Here is a 20,101-nt window from a genome sequence, read left to right on the forward strand (position 1 = left end):
AAAAAATATCCAAAACTGTTCAGGAAGTGCAGACCAAAAGCTCACAACACGTCACATTGTGACAATTGGAAGCTTGTAGATTTGCTATTTTGTGTGACACTGTTGTATGACGAAGTAGGGTGTTAATTTACGGGAAAACATAAGAAGAGATACAAGGTTTCTGCCCGACAGCAACGTTATTAAAGGACATTTCTGTTGTAAGCCTGGTGTAATTGAATGTCACCATTTAATGGACTGAGAATCTCACTATGCTCATGGATACCCCATTATATTGTTCCACTAGGTAAGGCAGACAGGATACCTTACTGGCAATTACTGAAAGGAAGGGCAAAAAAAGAGACCTTTATTCTGTGTGAGCCATCTGCCAAAGTTCAGTGTAAGGCAACCCAGCACCTGTCAACACGTTCTAAATTAATAAAACCCCCAGTAAAAGGACGAAAAAAAGCTTCGACTAGCTCTGTGCTCTGCTGCCAACACAATGATACTCATTTCCTTTTCCTAGTGTCTGTGATTTGGTTTTTGTGTATGGACTGTTGTATCAGAGAGAATAATACCACTTCAGGTCAGGAGAGACTACACAAATAAAAGATATTGGAGCACTCCAATGGTCTGTTACCTGTTACAGTACCTATCCACTTCATGCCTTGTGGCACATAAAGTCTTACTCCACTGGTCTACACTGGTGTTTTATTGTTTTGCAGCCAGGGGTGACTGACGTTTCGACTTTTGTCTTCCTCAGTCAAACAGTTAATGGACTGTTTTTTTATGTGATGATGTATAAAAAGGACACTTGAAACCCAAGTTTCCACAAGATTGACTAGAGCTTTTGTGAGAGTTGCATGCAAAGCCGACAAACGGACATACGGGACATTTACTTAATTCAATAAAGAGAGCGGAACTTGGCCTGGCTTCGTTGTGAAGACACAATGCATGGGACAAAACTGAAGAAATTGAAGAGGTCACACGAAAGCCACAGGGGCTTCAGGTGAAAGAATTAATTAAGGGAAATAAAGGAAATTAAATTAATTCAATAAAAGAGAACTGAACTTGACCTTGCCTTTTTTTGCCTGCCAAAAAAAAAGTATGAGACATGGGAAAGCAAATATAAGAGAGTGAAGAGCCAAAGGCTTGAAGGCAAGATGCCAAGAGAATAGGCAGAACAGTTTCATGGTTTGGGCTGGATCAATTTTTTTCCTTTCAGATTAATGTGGAGACAGGAGGGATGGAAATTTAACCACTAGAATTGCAAGTTCTTTTGACTCACGCCTCACTAATAAGAAGGCCTCTTTAAAAGGTTACATATTATACTAGTTAATACAGGTCTCTGAGGTCCCTGAAACATGTCTTTTAAGTTGTATTGCTGAAAATACTGCTGGTCCCTTTCTGCACAGGCTGTTCCTGTGTCTGTATAGACAGTCTCGCCGGATGTCATGAGAGAAACGAGCAGACAGGTCTACGAAAACAAGCCCAAAAGGAGCAACTAGGCCGCATGATCACATATATTTTCAGATGGGGTCCATGAACAAACATATTAATTCAATCCCTTTGGCGGACTTTCCAAACGTCAGCAATACCGTAGGCAAGTCAGGAAGTGACTGGAGGTTTCCATTGGAAGCCACAGAGACCAAAGTGGACAAAGTGGTTGAGAGTGGGGGATTGGTGCTACGGTACCTGACATTCTCGTGTCTCTTCACGTAGAGACTGTGGAAGTTGTTGTCTTTGACCAGCCTCTGCTGCTCCTCCTTGTCCTTGCAGTCCTGAAGGCGTTCCATGATGGCCAGCTTCATCTTCATGGAGATGTAGACAGGCAGGACAGACTGCAGCAGGTTCTCCTACACACACAAATTAGCTTCATTTTAGCAAGAGTTTTGTCGAGTCAGCCATTGCAAGTAGGTCGGGAGTGGCTTATTGTCGGTATCAGCCGGTAACACGCGGGAGTCTGTCACCGTTACAATGTGCTAGACCCCTGGGAGATGGACTGCTGAGGTGGAGCGCCACACCTACCATCAGCTCCCAGTACTTGCCGCACGACTTGCCAAGCCGTGCTACTCATACGCTGAGTTGGCGGTGCCCGGAATCGAACCCATGACCTTGCGGTACAAAGGCGAGAGCTCTACCGACTGAGCTACCCGGGCACATTGCAGCTTTAAACAAACTGCCTTGCTAATACGCCGTTTGTGGACTCTGGGACTAGACTTTAATGTATGTCGTATTTTGTAGTGTTTTCTTGTTGTTGAACATGCGTGTGAAATGGAAGATCCCTCTGGGACTCAAATAAAGACTGATTGTGATTGATTGAGGTAATCATAATGAGTCAGTCTTTATTTGTCTAGCTGCATGGGTAGATACACAGGAGGCTTTGAACCTTGCGATGGGTTGCTTTGTTACTTTGGGACTAAAGCCAATTCTACATGTACATATTGTTGCAGAAACCTCTTATCTCCATATTCAAACCTTTTGTATTATTTCTGCAAATGAACGCCCTACTTGCTCATACTACAGCGTCACGCGGAAGCATCAAAAATAGCAGATCCACAAGCTCGGAACGGGGCATGAAGCGACGTGTTTTGAGCTTGTGGATCTGCTACCTGTTTTTCTGTGCGAGGAGGGAGTCCAGGTGCCCAGGCTAAGCAGCCCGCTGTCAGAACACTGCAGTGTGGATCTACATGCAACACTCTCATCCAGCTCTCGTTAAGACACATTACAGTGACAGGATTTTTTTTAATTTTTTTATATACAATTATTTGGCAACATTTGTTATAATACACAAGAAATGACAGGAGTCCGGAATTGACCTCGGGGTATGTGGTCCGGCGTGCACTAAATTGCTAAGCCACCGTGGCATCTCCCTGTGACAGGATTTCATTTTTAATACTACATTATATATTTCTTGTATGCATGCAGGATATACTGTAAATTGAGAACAGACACTCCTTTACTGACATGCTTTGTAGAGTTACTCTGCCCAGAGCAACCACAGTATTCCACTATCAACCACTCTGTGGCTAATCAGTTTCCCTGCATCAACTATGTTTTTTGAGCGGTGGTTACACCGTCTCCTATACGTGGCCGTGTGTGTATGCGTGCGTGTGTGTGTGCGTGTGTCCGTGTCTGTATGTAGCCTGCAGAGCCTGCAGTACCTTTTCTGACCACACATGTTAAGGGAGGGGCGCTGTTGTTCAGGCCAGAGACAGACACACACACACACACACACACACACACACACACACACACACACACACACACACACACACACACACACACACACACACACACACACACACACACACACACACACACACACACACACACACACACACACACACACACACACACACACACACACACAGACCACCGCTCAGTTCACACGGGTGTGAATGTTTTTCACAGCATGGCGGCCGAAGGGCCTATAGCCTTCTAGAACAGGATTTGCTTGTCTCCATCTCTGGCCCCACAAAAACAGACCAGTCACAGCTCAGCTCTTGCTGCTACATGCATACAGCGAGAACCATACAGCTCTACGTGAGCCTGTCACCAGGATGGACATTATTTTTCTTGTGTTTTATGACTTTTTTTTTACCATGTGGATTGTACCAGTGAAGTTAGTTCTTTGTGGACTACAGTAGGCAACACCCTGACATTCTTTGCACCTAATCTTGTGTACAATGTGCTAATATTCGTTTGATATTCGTTATGCACCCTAAATGACAACTTCACTCATTTTCGACCTACAGTATCTTATTGGTCCTCACTAATAATGAACATGATAAAATGCTTAAAAAAGTCTACTCTGTCTCATAGGAGGGCTGTGGACACTTCAGAAACCCACCTACCAGTAACATCATTGTTGGGCCCTAACCCTAAAAAAAAAACTAAAACAAGATTTCACATATTTCACTTTATTAACAAGAGAACAATGGCTTCCATTATAGCATACTACCTTTCCAAGAACAGAAAGCCTGCAGTTTCTATTAGCTTGGATTCACCATTGATGATGTCACTGGTAGGCGGGTTTATGAACTGTCCATAGCTCTCCTCTGAGACACAGACCGAGTAGAAAAGTAGGCTAGTCAATCTGAGGTTTGACCCAAAAGAAATTGCAATAGTAATGGTTCAAGGTTTTTTATGATCCTTAGGGTCATCCAAAACACATGTTAAAATCTACCAAAATATTCTTAGTGGATCAAGGTGAATTTAGGGGGTTCACGTTTGGGTCCCTTCACTTACTATACAGGACAAAAAGACCTCTTCTTTAAGTAGCATGTGAGGGGTCTAACTAGGGGTTCTTCATGATCCTGAATCCATTGCAAACATTTGTTTTGCACGAAAAACATTCCCCGGGCTAAAAAGGGACACAGCAAAACTGAGCTGACCCCAGAAAAGTGATGACTCATCACTAAACCATAGTATTGGGGGTCGGTTTTTAGCCAGAGGAATGTTTTTGGTGCAAAACAAATGCTTGGAATGGCTTCAGAATCATGAAAACCCCCTAGTTAGACCCCTCACATGCTACTTAAAGAGGATTTTTTGGGGGGTCTTTTTTCCTGTATAGTAAGTGAAGGGACCCAAACGTGAACCCCCTGAATTCACCTTGATCCACTAAGAATATTTTGGTAGATTTTTAACATGTGTTTTGGATGACTCTAAGGATCATAAAAAACCTTGAACCATTACTATTGCAATTTCTTTTGGGTCAGGCCCTTTTTTTGCTTAGATTGACTGGCCTAAAGATGGTACCATATTATAATGATCTTGTTTCCTTTTTCTGCTTCCTTTTTAAACCAGGTACTCTTCAAAGGAGACCTGGTCGCTTTGAGGAGAAACAACGTTTCTGGAGTTCAAATCAAATCTAAATCAAACCAACATACAGTAGTTCAGTCATGACTAGTGCAGTAGTGCAGAGGATCAAGTTAAACCAGAGGCTATCATCCACAAATCCCTTCACAATCAAATTCTCCAAGAGAAGGCAGCTCTTTCAGTTTCATCTGCCTCTGTAAATAGTTCCAGGCAGAGGGAGCAGACTATACACCAAGCCTAATTCAGTTCAGCCCTTAAAAACCCAATAAAACCGAGAAAGCATCGGTGTCGTTTTAGATTATTGCTTTTGACTATTCAAAAATAGCAGATAAAAGCTTGCGCTGTGAGCTTGTATTATCTGCAATTATCTGTTATTTTTGAAAGAAATTAAATCTTGAAAGTGTTGTGAACTGTTGATTTAGAAGACAGCGTTGGGTATTGATGGGTAACGTTTTTTTCCCGCTTTTTTTTATTGCATCAGTACATTCCGCACCTGTACTCTGGCCTATCATGATTACAATGCCAGCAGATCATTGGCTTTTCCACTGGCTCCCTGAAAAGGATGTAACCCTGCCAGCTGTAAACTAACACCACTATACTGTACTGTACAAGCCCAACCAGACTGCTCCTATCATCAGGTCACCCTATCTTCAGGTCGTCCTCATGATGACCTGAACAATAGATGCCAAAATATGTCATACCTCGAGAGAACCTTCGTGTTTCAAGTTTAACAGCATTATTGCGCCTGAAGAAATCCTCTTCATACGATCATAACTGGAGAAACAGGAAGTTGGGGTCAAAGTATCTGACTTCACTAGCCATATCAAGTCTAGAAGCATACTGTACCCTGTTTTATCATATATATTTTTCAATTAACGGCACCATAATTTACAAAACGCATATCAAAGTAATTGAACAAAGACTAGCAACTAAAAGCATAACGTTTATATATATCTCTATGGTTGTAACACTGTACCCCAGTCCCTATGGTAATGCTCCACTGCATGTATGTTACAGATGTGTGAGTGTGTTCCTAAAGTTTAAGTATGCATCCATTTGTCTTAGCAATCCGTGCGTGCATGTGTGTGTGTGTGTGTGTGTGTGTGTGGTCTTGCTGTCACTGTGACCTTATCTGCCCCCGTTCCATTTGTATGACCTCCCTGGCAGCTCTGATGACCCGGTCTATTTCCTAATGGCTCTGAAACATTGTTGTGTGTGTGTGTGTGTGTGTGTGTGTGTGTGTGTGTGTGTGTGTGTGTGTGTGTGTGTGTGTGTGTGTGTGTGTGTGTGTGTGTGTGTGTGTGTGTGTGCGTGTGCGTGTGTGTCTCTAAGACAGCCCACACTATGGAACCCACACTATGTTCTGCTTTACGAGGCATTGCTGCAGTAAATATTACCCCACAGACCTCACAGGTCACATTATATTACCTTGACTAGCAAACAATCAGCGAGCACGCACATGTGTTTGGGAATAATAGAGCCATTGAGTGCCTCTTCCATCTAAAACAACTGAATTAGCATTGGGTTTTGATAGATGGTGTTGAAATTGGTCTCGGAAACTCTTAACCCATTAAAACCGGGAATGCATCTGCGTTGGCTATTCACAAATAGCAGATCTACAAGCTCACAGATATTGTACATCTGCTATGTTGGAATTTTTTAACACAAGTCTTCTCTTCTGGGGGTCCCTGGCACAAAACATTTTCAGAGGGGGGTCTGGGGCCAAATATATATATATCAATTTGCGGGTCTATTATGGCACGGAAAGGTTTGAGAACTATTCTAGAGGCTTTGAGTTTCCATCTAAAACAACTGGATTAGCATTGGGTTTTGATAGATGGTGTTGCATTAGCGTCGGAAACTCTTAAATGCCGCTTCACAGAAGAAACCTTTTCCATTTGGACAAGAGCAAAGAAAAAAAAAGAAATCTGAAGCCCTGCTGCTGCTGTTTCCTACAGCCTAAAATAAATGTGGGAACAGGGGGATGAGGTTTCCCATTAGGACCTGTTGTTACACATCCCCACTGACGGTCCCTTTATGTGCCTGCTGCACTCTGGCTAACCTCCGTCGCACCGCTCTCCTTTCAGAGTTTCCACCATGGCTGCTCCGTTCAGCCTCTCTATACAGAAGGATCCAATGTTGAACCATTACGTATCATTCCTTTCTCTGGGTCTCTGCTAGGCAACACAGGGCCAGCTTCACTAGTCTCTCACCACACGTTTTACGTCCAGAGTGGAGGAAAGTAACCAAGTGCATTTACTAGAACTGTACAAGTACATTTTTTAGGATTTTCTTTTTCCTATATAACTACATCTAAGAGGCAAACTGCATTATATTATTATTTGAACATTATAGTTACTAGTTTACTTTGTAGATTGCAATAGTTTTATTACAAAACATAAATTCCAACCACTTCAGCCCCTATATATAGCTCTTTTCAAAGGCTTTTTATACATTTTTTAATGTACTTTTGTACTTTTTTAAGTACGTTTTGAATACCAGACTTTTACTTATAACAGTAAGTATGTCTACATTGTGGTATTGATATTTAGTAGGTGAAAACATTTTAGCCGTTTTCCCATCGCTGTTTACGTCTCCTGCTAAGCAACAGTCAAAACAAAACAACCACGAAAAACAGAAAAAGAGGAGGAAAGAGGAGAAAAATCGTTAAAAGGTCATTTTGAAAGTGGATGTCTTACTATGCCAGCCAAGGGGACACAGGCCCATCTCATTTAAAAATCATTACGGCAATCTAATTTGCCGGGGATTTGTTTGTCATAATGAAAACATCCCTGGGAGAGTGCACATGAGGTCTGCTGATGGCATAAACGCTGAAATTCAATCATTTACGCCGTGGAAAGAACCACTATTCTATAATTTGTTTTTTTTTTCTTTCGTCATTTGTCTTTAATGTTCCTTCGGCTAAGTTTCATACATTTTGTTAATGTATTTAGTGTCGTTTTCATTTTAGGATAAAAGGAAAAGGAGCAAAAAGCAGGTTGTTTAATTCAGGTTTCTAAGATGCTATGCGTTTGAGTCTCGCCATGGAAGAAGTTAAAAGTGTCTAAATTGTTTATCTTGGAGTATTCTTTTATCAGAGGTCTGTGGTGCACATTTCAACGTACAAAAAAAAACATTCAACACAGCAGCGTGTAGAGTGTCCTCAGAGTTACTATAAGAGGGCCGCCAAATCCTTTTAACCACTTAGCATCCCTATTCTGGGGGGAACATTCAGCAATTTGTGAGCTTGTAGATCTGTTATTTTTGGCAAAAAGGTTTGTGTAGAGGTAAAGGAGCATATCAATATGCGCATATACGGTACACATACACGTATGTAAAAAATTAAAAATAAAACAGAACTGGACTGAATAATAATAATAATAATAATAGCAAAAGTACTCATTATGCAAAATGTTCCATTTCACACGTTTTCAAAATGTATGAAAATCTTTGCTGAAGTGGTTGATGTGTATTTTGTAATACCAATGAATAGTACAAAGTAAATTGTTTTCAAAAAAGAATTGTGGAGTAAAAGTACAATATTTGCCTCTGAGATGTAGTGGTGGAGTAGATGTAAAAGTATTGAGAATTGGAAATACTCCAGTAAAGTAAAAAATACAAAGAATTATACTTAAATATAGTACTTGAGTAGAGTTAGTTACTAATCACCAGTTAGTAACTGCATTAATTACTCTTCTCCAGGTGGGTGACAAAATCGAACACAACAAATTTCTCTTTAAACTCAAGGACACAGTTGACTTAAGGGGAACACACACTGGCTGGGGACAGGCTGCGTACATTTTTCACCAGGCGGCAACGCCTGGAAATAGAACAGTGGGTATCGGAGCGGCGGGCGAGGCGTGAATGCGTCTGACGCCGCCGGTGTGGGTATGTTCATTGAAAAAAATGGGGGTGGCTGTTTTGACGCACGCCGTCCACAGCCGGTATGTATGCACCTTTAGTCTGTGTTGATCAAAGACCAAATGTGTAGCCACTGTTGAGACCGCATGTTTAAATCTGAAAATACCATCATCAGCAACAACGTTTACAGTTGGAAAATCTGAAACAAGCTCAAAAAAGTTAACCGTTCATTTTACGGGTGATTTCACAGCTAGAATGAAAACCAGCAGCAATCTCAAAGGGTGGAGTGGAGAACAGCCTGCTATTCTAGCTTACAGTATTCTGCTCATTCTTAAGCAACAATATAGAGTGACTGAAGGCACCAGAAAGACACCACTTGTCAAGGCCTTTTGGGCATTTAGCAGACGCTCTTAATCCAGAGACTCACAGTAAGCAAGCTAAACATAAGGTAAACATCAAACGCGTAGAAATAGTAATCTAGGATCAAAGGTAAACCAAGAACCTAATATCAGTCTAAACAGTAAAATATCAAAAAAGAAATAATCATCTGTACATTGAAACTATACAAACTAACCTCAACAAATCAACCTGGCATCTGTCTGCATAACATGCTATACAGTATGCTGTAAATCTAAATTACATTTTAACCACTGCCTAAGTTTGCAAGGTCGTCACGGCTAGGGCATGTGCTACGGGCTAAGGTGGAGTCTGAAATAAGTGAGCCTTCAGATTACGGCAGAGGATTGGGAGTGAGTCTGCAGTTCTAACTGCAAATCAATCAATAAAATCAATCAAAACAGGCACCACAGCGGAGCGACTAACCTGCTGTCTCTTCTCGATCTCCAGCTTCATGCGCATGCTGAGGCACCTCAGTGTGTCCTGGAAGGTCTGTCTGAGTGTCCTCTCCATCAGAACCTTATGGAAGGCCCCCACCACACTACCACACAGGAACACCACTGCATTGGACAGGAGCTGGAGAGAGGCACAAAGTGTAAAGTTACTAAGTAGATTTACTTAAGCGCTGTACTTTAGTACAATTATAAGGTATTTGTACTTTACTTGAGTATTTCCAATTTCCAATACTACTACTCCACTACGTCTCGGATCCAAATATTGTACTTTTACTCCACTACAATTATTTGAAAACTTTAGTTACTAGTTACTTTGCAGATATAAATTATAATATAATAAAACATATATTAACCACTTTAGCCCTTATCTGCTATTTTTGAACAGACACAATTTGCTAGGTAGCCCCCAGTCCCTGGGTCCACTTTGAGAACCAATGCATACTACCTACTAAGCTACACATATGATGCCATGACCATCATTTTATTTTAATGATTTGTATTTAATTTACCCCCCCCTGCCATTTCCACGGCCCCCAATGAAAACCCCTGTGTTAACAAACAGTGTCACAAATATAAAATGAGTACCTCAGATAAGATCTAATGGATCCTACAAACAGTACTGTATATGTTTAGTATCTGTGATTTAATAATACAAATAATAACTGGAATTTATAAAGCACCTTCCAAAAACCCAAGGACACTTTACATTAACAGAAAATAAACAATTTGCCAAAAGCCTGAGTGAACAAGAGTCTCTTCAGTGCAAACTTGAAAGAGCCCAATTTAAGTATCTGTGTCTCCAAGACAGTAAGTAAATATAAAGAGAATGTTTAAATATAAAATGATAAAGCATGAAGTCCTGGTCATAACAGCAATGAGCTGAGGGAGGGTTTCAGGAATGGAAGTGGGGATTGGATTGGGGGTGGTGGAGTCAGATGTCTCAGATTATATCAGATCTACAAGCTCAAAACACGTCCCGATTGTAGATTGGCTATTTTCACTACTTCTCTAACATTTGTGTTTATCTCATTCATGAAATTTCTTAGATTTTTGAAATTTATGAAATTGAAAAATGTTGAATCTGGGGGATATACAAAAAATAACTGATCTACAAGCTCGTAACACGAGGCGTTGTGAGCTTGTAGATCAGCTATTTTCAAAAATGTTAAGGGACAGGTAATGGACAGATAAGGAACAGGTAACGGCAGGGTAAGAGCCAGAATAGATCAGGGGTCTTCAACGTTTTCAGGCCAGGGACCCCTTAGTTGAGAGAGAGATTAAGCAGGGACACCCACAACCTTTTCATAGATTCCATATAGCACAATCATCAGTGTATTTTGGATTCATGTCAATTTTTGTTTTCAGATATTTAACCGCTTGAACCGTCAATACTTAATAAACTTGACCTTTCACCCTGTACTTAGTCCGTTTTCCCCATCTACACCAGAGGCGTTGTGAGCTTGTAGATCTGCTTATTTTTAGCTAAAGTTCCCAGAATATGGACGCTATAGGGTTCAAGTGGTCAATATAAAAAAAAAAGGAGATTTTTTTTTCTATCACTCAAAGATTTGGAGGACCCCCCTGTAGGCCTGTAGTAATTCTGAGGACCCCCTAGGGGTCCCGGACCCCCTGTTGAAGACCCTTGGATTGACCCTTGAACTCACCTGTTGGGCCAGGTAAGGGACGGAGTGCTGGTTGAACTCACCTGTTGGGCCAGGTGTGGGACGGTGCGCTGGTTGAAGACGGTGAGGCGCAGGGTGAGGACCAGGATGTGGGACAGGGAGGAGATGACACTGAGCACCACAGCGTACCACAGCTGGAAGGGCAGCATGGTGTACACCGTGAAGATGATGAAGAGGAAGAACGGCACCTAGAGGACAGACAGTAAACCACTGCTGTAGGTTGGAAAACTCATTTTCTAAAACGACTAGTTCCATTCCTTGATTCTGATTGGCTGGTTTCCCTTTAATTGCTGTGGTATATGAGACTATAATCCACACCTTGAATCAGTTTATATCAAACCCAGGTGCGTTATTTCTTTCCACAGTGCACCAATTATCTGCACCTGTGTTGTTGACAAAAAAGCTGGGAACTACTTTCTTGTAGCTGGTAACTACTTTCTTGCAGACCTTGTGGTGAATTATTAGTGAAATAGAACAGTTTTAATTGGTACATGTCTATGATTTTTCATGTTGCCATATTGTAACCGTTTTAGAAAAGCAATAAGCCACGTAGGCATGTGGTTACCTGTATTTTATAACGGCTGAGAGGATTGGAGATTCTCACCACGCCTCTCAGCCATTATAAAATACCAGGTAACCACATGCCTCTTGCAGCTTATTGCTTCAATGTCCAAAAAAGGATTCAAAAAAATATAGAAGTTATAGAAAATAGAAGCTATGTTTGCTATGTGTTTGTATGACACTATAATAAGTAACATCTACAAGCTCATGTAGCAAATCTACAAGCTCAAAACGTGTCGCAACGCATTTTGAGCTTGTAGATCTGCCATTTTTCTTTCATCCACATAGATCTTCATGACGGGTGGGGTGGGGGTGGGCTGTTGGCCTATACCTGGTCCCAGGGGAGGATGAGTTGGCCGCTGAAGATGAAGGTGTATCCCATGGTGAGGTGTGTGGCCCACACCACCAGGCCCAGCAGCCTCCTCCATCGCTGGGTGAGGGTCTCAGTGCAGACCAGCACGAACACAGCCAGGAACACACACAGGCTGCAGCTCACCACGCTCACAAACGCACAGTGTTCCTCCGCACTCTGCAACACACATGTTTGTATTACTGTACTTGTGTGTGAGGACATTGTGACACACAGGCTGCAGCTCACCATGCTTACAAACACACTCTGCACACGCACGCACGCGCACACGCACACACACACACACACACACACACACACACACACACACACACACACACACACACACACACACACACACACACACAACTATACACACTGGATGTCTTACGTGATTACAACACAGCTTAACGGACCTGTGTATGTGTGTGTGTGTGTGTGTGTGTGTGTGTGTGTGTGTGTGTGTGTGTGTGTGTGTGTGTGTGTGTGTAGTACAGTAGATGCCCAACCAGGCCACCACAGAGCAAGCCACCCTGTACCTGACTGGTCTTTATTTGAGGAATAATAGTATATAGACAATATTCTAGGCTACTTGGTGTGATGGCCGAGGCGACTAGATGTGAGGGCCACAATCTAGTAGTAATACAACAGCACACACACTCGTCCTAGCAGACCAGAGAATATGGGAACAAATGGAGGATGCGTTGTAGGAGACACGGTTGTAATGGTGAGGTATTTGTTACATTATGTTTGGAAGAACGGACGGACGAAACACACACACACACACACACACACACACACACACACACACACACACACACACACACACACACACACACACACACACACACACACACACACACACACACACACACACACACACACACACACTTTTCAAATTGGAGATTGAAACCAAACCGATTTGAAACTAAGCAATGGGTTTACATTTGTTTTCTTCCTCTAGCAGTGCAGGACCTGATGTAGGAGTCATGTGAACTCTTCTTCTCCTACACTTTGTGACTTGTGAAGTCAGTTCAACCAACAGATCCACACATACATTCAGTAGAACCTAATTTGCAACAGTGTGCCTTCAATTACTGGAGGAAATAGCCTCAAAATGCATCTATCAGGAAACTAGTGGAGTTAGATATTAATTCCCAGTGAAATCAGAGGTCATACACTGCCGTTTCTCCTCTGTTAACATATAGCTATTTCCATTTGTTGATGACACAATGTGCAGAGGCATTCAGGGAGCGAGCTGTCAGGGGTTAAGTGTGTTGCTCAGGGACGCTCTTTCAGTTGTATTGAGACCTTCTCATTTGTTGCTGCACATCACATCACATCACATCACATCACATCCGGATGTCATTTTTGTGACCGAATAGTGACCTAACTCCGGTGATGCCCACAAAACATAGGTGAGTGTAACACTGATGATGGCCTGAGGGCCGAAACACGTCTGTCCTCCTCCTGACTACTGTGGCTGCTGTTCCACTATTAAAAAAGACTCTTAATGATTGAAAACGTGAGTGCGGGTTGCTTCTCTTCTTATGTTATCCCGAATTCCACACCCAAGATACCCAGAAATACGACAAATTCTACAACGAGTTGAGCGAACCAGTTCATTGAAGCCCACAAAACATGAACATCCCTTTGTGTGACATCCGTTTGTGACGCACACACACAGTGATTTCTATTAATATAGGATAGATCAGTGGTTCTCAACCTGTGGGTCGGGACCCCCAGGGGGTCCCCAAATTATTTTGGGGGTCCCCTGATGATAAACTTAATGTGAAACATGGTTTTCTCTCTCAACAGTAAACAAACAAACATAAAGATTAAGTGTAAAGAGGGTATCTGCACTTCTAACTTCTAGAAATGCACTTCTGCATTTCTAAAGTGACAATTTAAGGACTTTAAAGATCTTTTGGTCAAACATTGGTCAAAGTGTCAAATATTAGAGGCAGAAATTGTGAAAATAGCCGATCTACATGCTCACAACGATAGATTGAAAAATCACACCCGTGTGAACTGAGCGGTGGTTTACCCACCTCATAGATCATGTGTACCGATTTTTGTGACATTTGAAGAAAATATGTAGGAAAAGGAGCAAAAAGTGTGTTTTGGAGAAAATTCAAGATGGGTTAGGGTTAGGGTTTTTTTAATTTTCCGATCTACGTTCAAGAGTTACGGGGCAAAACGTAAAGTGGGCCGTTATAGCGCCACCATGAGGCCGAGTGATGTAATTATTTTTCGATTCATTCTTAAAATCATTATGAATCTCCTCTCCGAGGTTTGAAACTGTAGCTCCTATGGTTTACGAGAGAAAAATACTTGAAAGTGATTTCTTGCATTGTCCCATTAAGTCAATGGGGACAATTAAGCGTCGTTTTTTGCCGATTACGTCGGCATGGTAAGGCGGATCGGAACGAAAGGTAATAGCACACCATTCCCGGCCGAGCCGCACATTTTGATGTATATATTGCGCGAGTGGCGTAAATGGTGCGGCACTAGTTACGCGCCGAAGTTTAGGCTACATACAGACACGGACGGAGACAGACCCACACACACGGCCACGTATAGGAGCGTTGTGACCACCGCTCAAAAACATAGTCTTCCCATGCCTTTCGGCCTGGCGGAGACAATAACACAACCCGTCCCTCTCACCATCATTGCGCTCTCTATCGTCCCCCTGGGACACTTGGGAACTTCCTGGAAGAACTCTATTCTCTGATCAGCTGCTATCCGGAGGTCGGCACCCCCTCATTCTACTGGGTGACTTCAACTTATATTATACAGTACTGTTTAGACTGATGATAGGTTCCTGGTTTACCTATGATCCTAGATTACTATTTCTATGCATTTGAGGTGTTTACCTCGTGTTTACCTTGCTTAATGTAAATCGCACTGGATTTAGAGCGTCTGCTAAATGCCTACATTGTGAATTGTAGATTGTAAAGCCAAAGACTGAGTTCCAGCACAGCAGGTGGGTGTGTGCAGTGTGTGTGCATATGGTCATGTGGGTGTGAGTGAGTGAAACAAACAAGAGTGAAAGAGTGAGTAGGAGGCAGGGGGAGAGAGAGAGAGAGAGAGAGAGAGAGAGAGAGAGAGAGAGAGAGAGAGAGAGAGAGAGAGAGAGCGAGTCGGAAGGAACATCGGAAGGTTAGAGCCAACGGAAGAAAACAAAGGATGAGAGAGAGAACATGCCTGAAAAGGTTGCACGTCAAGCATTCTAGTTGCCGTGGCAACGGTGGAAGTGCTAACACTTCTGGGCTCAAGAGTCTCATATCAGCCTTTCTTTCACTTCTGGCCAGTTAAAAGGCAGCCAATCCAGGCAGAGGAAAAGTGGACAATTGCAGTAATACTGCCGAGAGATGGTGTTGCCAGATTCTGTGAGAGAAACAAGCGGTGCTACAAAAACAAGCACAAAAGGAGTGACTAGGCTGCATGATCTCACACACACAGGTCCCCATGAAGTTATTTAGTATAGTATAAAAATAATGTGAACCACTTTAACCGATTATACAAAGGCTATTTGAAGAAAGAAAACGAAAACCGATCTACAAGCTCACGATGTGTCGCAGTGGAATGGAATTCAAATAACCCCCCCAAAAACACACACACACACACACACACACACACACACACACACACACACACACACACACACACACACACACACACACACACACACACACACACACACACACACACACACACACACACACACACACACACACACACACACACACACACACACACAGTATGAGCTGGAGGGCCACTTGGTAACAATGGCTCAGCCTGGATTCCTGTGCAGCGCAGCCTTTCATCAGGTGTCTATGAGTGGCAGTGGAGACAGTTATATAAGCTGTCAGTGACCTTCTGATCTGACAGCCACAGAGGAGCTGCTCAAACCTCTCATAGAAGCCTGTGGGTCAGTGTGGTTTTACAATCACACACTACACAAAACTACACACCACTACACTGTGCTGCTGACGTTGGAACACATTCCCTCTGAACTCCACCAAACCCCTGGCAACTACACCGCCTTTTCACTGTTCACCTTTTCACGAGAGAGAGAGAGAGAGAGAGTGATCACACAGTACTTAGATCTGTGAATTTGTTTTGTGTATGTATGAGCGATAGCGGGTAAATGATGAAATGCTTGTGCCAGGAGCACTCTCAGCCTTATTACACACAAAAACATCAACCCACAACAACAAGACAACAACAAGTCACCCAAGACAACCCAAAAACAACAAAAACCTTACAGTGTAACAGTGTACAGTTTAAAAAACTGCGTACAGTGCACATGACTACCTAGGTCTCGCTTTCATCTCTTCGTTAAGCAACCTGATTGCTTGAGCATAAAATCTATGGAGCAGCAACAACGGCAGGAAGGTGGCGACAGATCGTCCTACAGAGCATAGTAACATGATCTGTATTTTCCACGGGGTGGACAGGGATGGCATCACCTGACCCATGCTGGGTATGCAACGCATATCGTTGGTGGAAACCTTTTATGTCCAATACCTTACCTTTTTGTTTTGTTATTATTTTAAAAAACTATGCCGGGAACACATTTTAGTGTATGGGAGGGGCTTACAGTACATGTACAGTATGTAGCAACATATTTCTTTTTGTAGGCTAATTTCTGATTTAGGCCTAACTATAGGTTAGGCCTAAATGGGTTAAAATAGAGAAAATAGCTGATCTACAAGCATGTTGTGTGCTTGTAGATCGGCTATTTTCACTACTTTTGTGCAACATTTTTGTATGATGAAGAAGGACTTTAATTTACCAAAGAAAACATACACATGTGAAACTTGGAGATACGAGGTTTCTGCCTGACAGTGACAACATACTGCAGTCGTACCCATCGCCATGCCAACATCAACAGCGCGACAGCTAATCGCCGGGAACTCGCCGAGGTCCCACCCCTTCCTGTCGGGAGATACAATAGCGGCTTCTCTCCGAGGCCAACAAAAAGGGCACGTGGACCGAAAAGACACGCGGACACGCGCACAAGATTAAGAACATTGAGGGAGAAAAGCACCACACAGCCATGACTTCCGTTGGCGCATGTAAACCACACCCTTGATGTTAGATTAGGTCGTTTATCAGTGGGTGGAATAAGAGCGAAACGTGACACACCCTCGGGTGCCTCGGTCCACAGACTCCCATTAGAGGCCCCCCCCAGCCTTGTCTCCTCCCTTCCTCTCCACACACTAACCAATTAAGACCGGGTTTCTAGAAAGTGGGGTCCAGTGACCCCCCGGGGGTCCTTGAGAGAGTTCCATGGGAGCCCCAGCAAAATGAGGAACAGTTTAATTGCATACAGTATGTCTGCGGCTAGACGTTAGCCCAATGTGACAATGTAAAAGAAAAACCTTTCAGATCATCGTTTTCACTCCCTCCACCCACAAAGTACAGACCGTTGTAGAATGATGTACTAAATCACAACAAAAATCTTCTGTTATGGGGGTCACTGCCAACACACACACACACACACACACACACACACACACACACACACACACACACACACACACACACACACACACACACACACACACACACACACACACACACACACACACACACACACACACACACACACACACAGTGTCACTCAACAGCCAGATGATGACGATGATGGATGTATACAGATCTACAGCACAACGGTGTCTTTTATGTGCTAATTGCCCTTATCCCTGGCAACCCCCTCAGGACTCACATTCCTCTCATTAGGGCCTCGACAATGATTAACAGGGCTGCGCTGTGTGCGCTTGCGTGCGTGCCTAGGTGTGCGTGTGTGTTTTGACAGATGCTAGTTCTATATATTTAGATACAGTGTACGTTCACATATAGTATGTTTTGTTACTTTTCCTTGACCGCAAATGCTAAGAATGTATTTAGACAGCATGCTGTTTAGACAGATGCTAGGTTCATTGTTTACCTACCATCCTATGGTTTCAAATGTACAGAATGTTATTTAGATGGCATGTTGTTTAGACAGATGTTTACCTGCTATCCTGGTTTCTAATGACCCTAACTCTTTACCCTGCTGTGTATTTGTTGACCTTGGTTCATGTCATTTACACTGACGTTGTACATCAAGAGCATCTGTTAAAGGCCCAAATCAGTGCTTCCCAAACTTTTTCGCTCAAGACCCAAAAGAGAGATTTGATGTCCAAACTTTTATTTTCTATGGGAATTTTTTGATTATTCTATCTTGTTTATTAAATTTAAGGAAAAGTATATATTATTTATTCCTGAAACATTTTTGTGTTTTCATTTTTTTTTTAAACGAATATATAATGCAGGAAACTAAAACATTTATAAATAAATAAAATGAAATACTGTACTTGCAACATCGGTCTCCTATCCGTGAAAATAGGGTTTGTGACCCACAAATGGGTCCCAAACCACTGTTTGGGAAACACTGGCCTAAATTGTGCGTGCGTGCGTGCGTGCGTGCGTGCGTGCGTGCGTGCGTGCGTGCGTCTCACCAGTTTCAGGGCGAAGAAGAGGATGAGCAGAAGGCCACAGCAGAGCATGGACAGGCCCAGCAGCAGCACCAGAGGCTGGTACTGGCTGATGCAGGAGAACTTGCGGTACAGAGCCTCATGCTTCAGCTCCTGGTCATTCAGCAGGTACTTCCCCTTGGCTGGCATGATGGCTCACACACCTGCTGCTGCTCGCTCACACCACGGGCATAGCACTGGTGCCCAAAGACACTACACCAGAGGTGTGTGTGTGTGTGCGTGCGTGGGTATGGGCGTGTGGGGTGTGGGAAGGGCAGGCGTGTGTGTGTGGTGGGATGTCTCTGGCACTTAGCCTAGTTGTAAGTAGGAAGTATAATACGTGTATGTATGCTCTTGCATGTGTATGAGCGAAGGTTTGTGTGTGTGTGTGTGTGTGTGTGTGTGTGTGTGTGTGTGTGTGTGTGTGTGTGTGTGTGTGTGTGTGTGTGTGTGTGTGTGTGTGTGTGTGTGTGTGTGTGTGTGTGTGTGTGCGCGCGCGCAAAGTTTCGTTGAGTAGAACTTGTAGAAGCCACAGATGATATCGGGTTCACCAGTTCACAGAGCTCAGGTGAAGCTCGTGTTTTTCTCTCTGCGTTGAGGCATCTTAAACCAAGTTATCGCTCTTCTCAACAGTTTCACTGTTGTGCTCCGTCTTCCCCCACCTCTCCCTCTCCTTGTTGTCTCTATTTCCCTTTATCTCCTGTTGGGTGTTGGCAGGCGGACCTGGTTCATCTTGTGCCAGCAAGCTAGTGGTGTGGATGCTCCCTCCACAGGGTTTGAGTAATAAGCCTTGGGGGGCTGAGAGACGGGGAGGGGGGGGGGGGGGGGAGGGGGGGGGGGGCTTTATGAAATGGGAGGAGGAGGAGAAAGTAGAGGAGGAGGAGGAGGAGGAGAGAAAATGGGGAGGCCACAGCAGCAACGGGTCATGGAGAGGATTCCTCCAGGATTCAGGATGTAGCAGCAGGGGAGAGATGCTCACCATCCAAGCAGCTTCACCAGCTAAGACCTGAGGATGAGAGGAGGAGGAGAGTTTAGTTTAGTTTATCTCTATCACCTTCAACAGTATCCATAGCATCACATACATCAACATTAACAAACTGCAACATATAGCTAAAGGTGATCGAAAAGGAATAGGCTGAAGCTAAAAACATATATACTGTATGCCTATCCTATGTATATATCATTTTGTTTGGCAAAAGGTTGCAATTAACATAAGTAAAAATGTAAACAAGCTAAAAAAAGAAAAGAAAACTAAATTCAGATTTAAATACATAAAACAAAACAAAAAAACAATACCCACCAATAGGCATGTCATTATAAACAGTAGATCTAAATGGAGAGAGGTGGAGGCCACGATTAACCATTTAAACCCCAGGATCCATATTCAAATAGAAAACGTTCACAAGAAAATAACCAATCGACATATTTTAAAAATATACCCAAGATGGGACCACCTCCCCGACCCAACCCGCT

General features: G+C 43.1%; 1 protein-coding gene across 1 annotated transcript in view; it reads right to left on the reverse strand.

Moving 5' to 3' along the window:
• adcy7 (adenylate cyclase 7) overlaps positions 1-18,960 on the reverse strand; it is a 53,084-nt gene extending 34,124 nt beyond the window's left edge. The window contains exons 1-5 of the mRNA XM_080729933.1: positions 18,614-18,960; positions 12,084-12,281; positions 11,215-11,379; positions 9,481-9,630; positions 1,672-1,832 (exon numbers count right to left, since the gene is read on the reverse strand). Coding sequence (XP_080586059.1) covers positions 1,672-1,832; positions 9,481-9,630; positions 11,215-11,379; positions 12,084-12,281; positions 18,614-18,778 — 839 coding nt within the window. The 5' untranslated portion in view covers positions 18,779-18,960. The remainder of the gene's footprint in view (positions 1-1,671; positions 1,833-9,480; positions 9,631-11,214; positions 11,380-12,083; positions 12,282-18,613) is intronic.
• Positions 18,961-20,101: the final 1,141 nt, after the last annotated feature.

Source organism: Nannobrachium achirus (assembly GCF_963921795.1).
Source record: "Nannobrachium achirus genome assembly, chromosome: 7".
In the NCBI taxonomy this organism is placed as follows: domain Eukaryota; kingdom Metazoa; phylum Chordata; class Actinopteri; order Myctophiformes; family Myctophidae; genus Nannobrachium; species Nannobrachium achirus.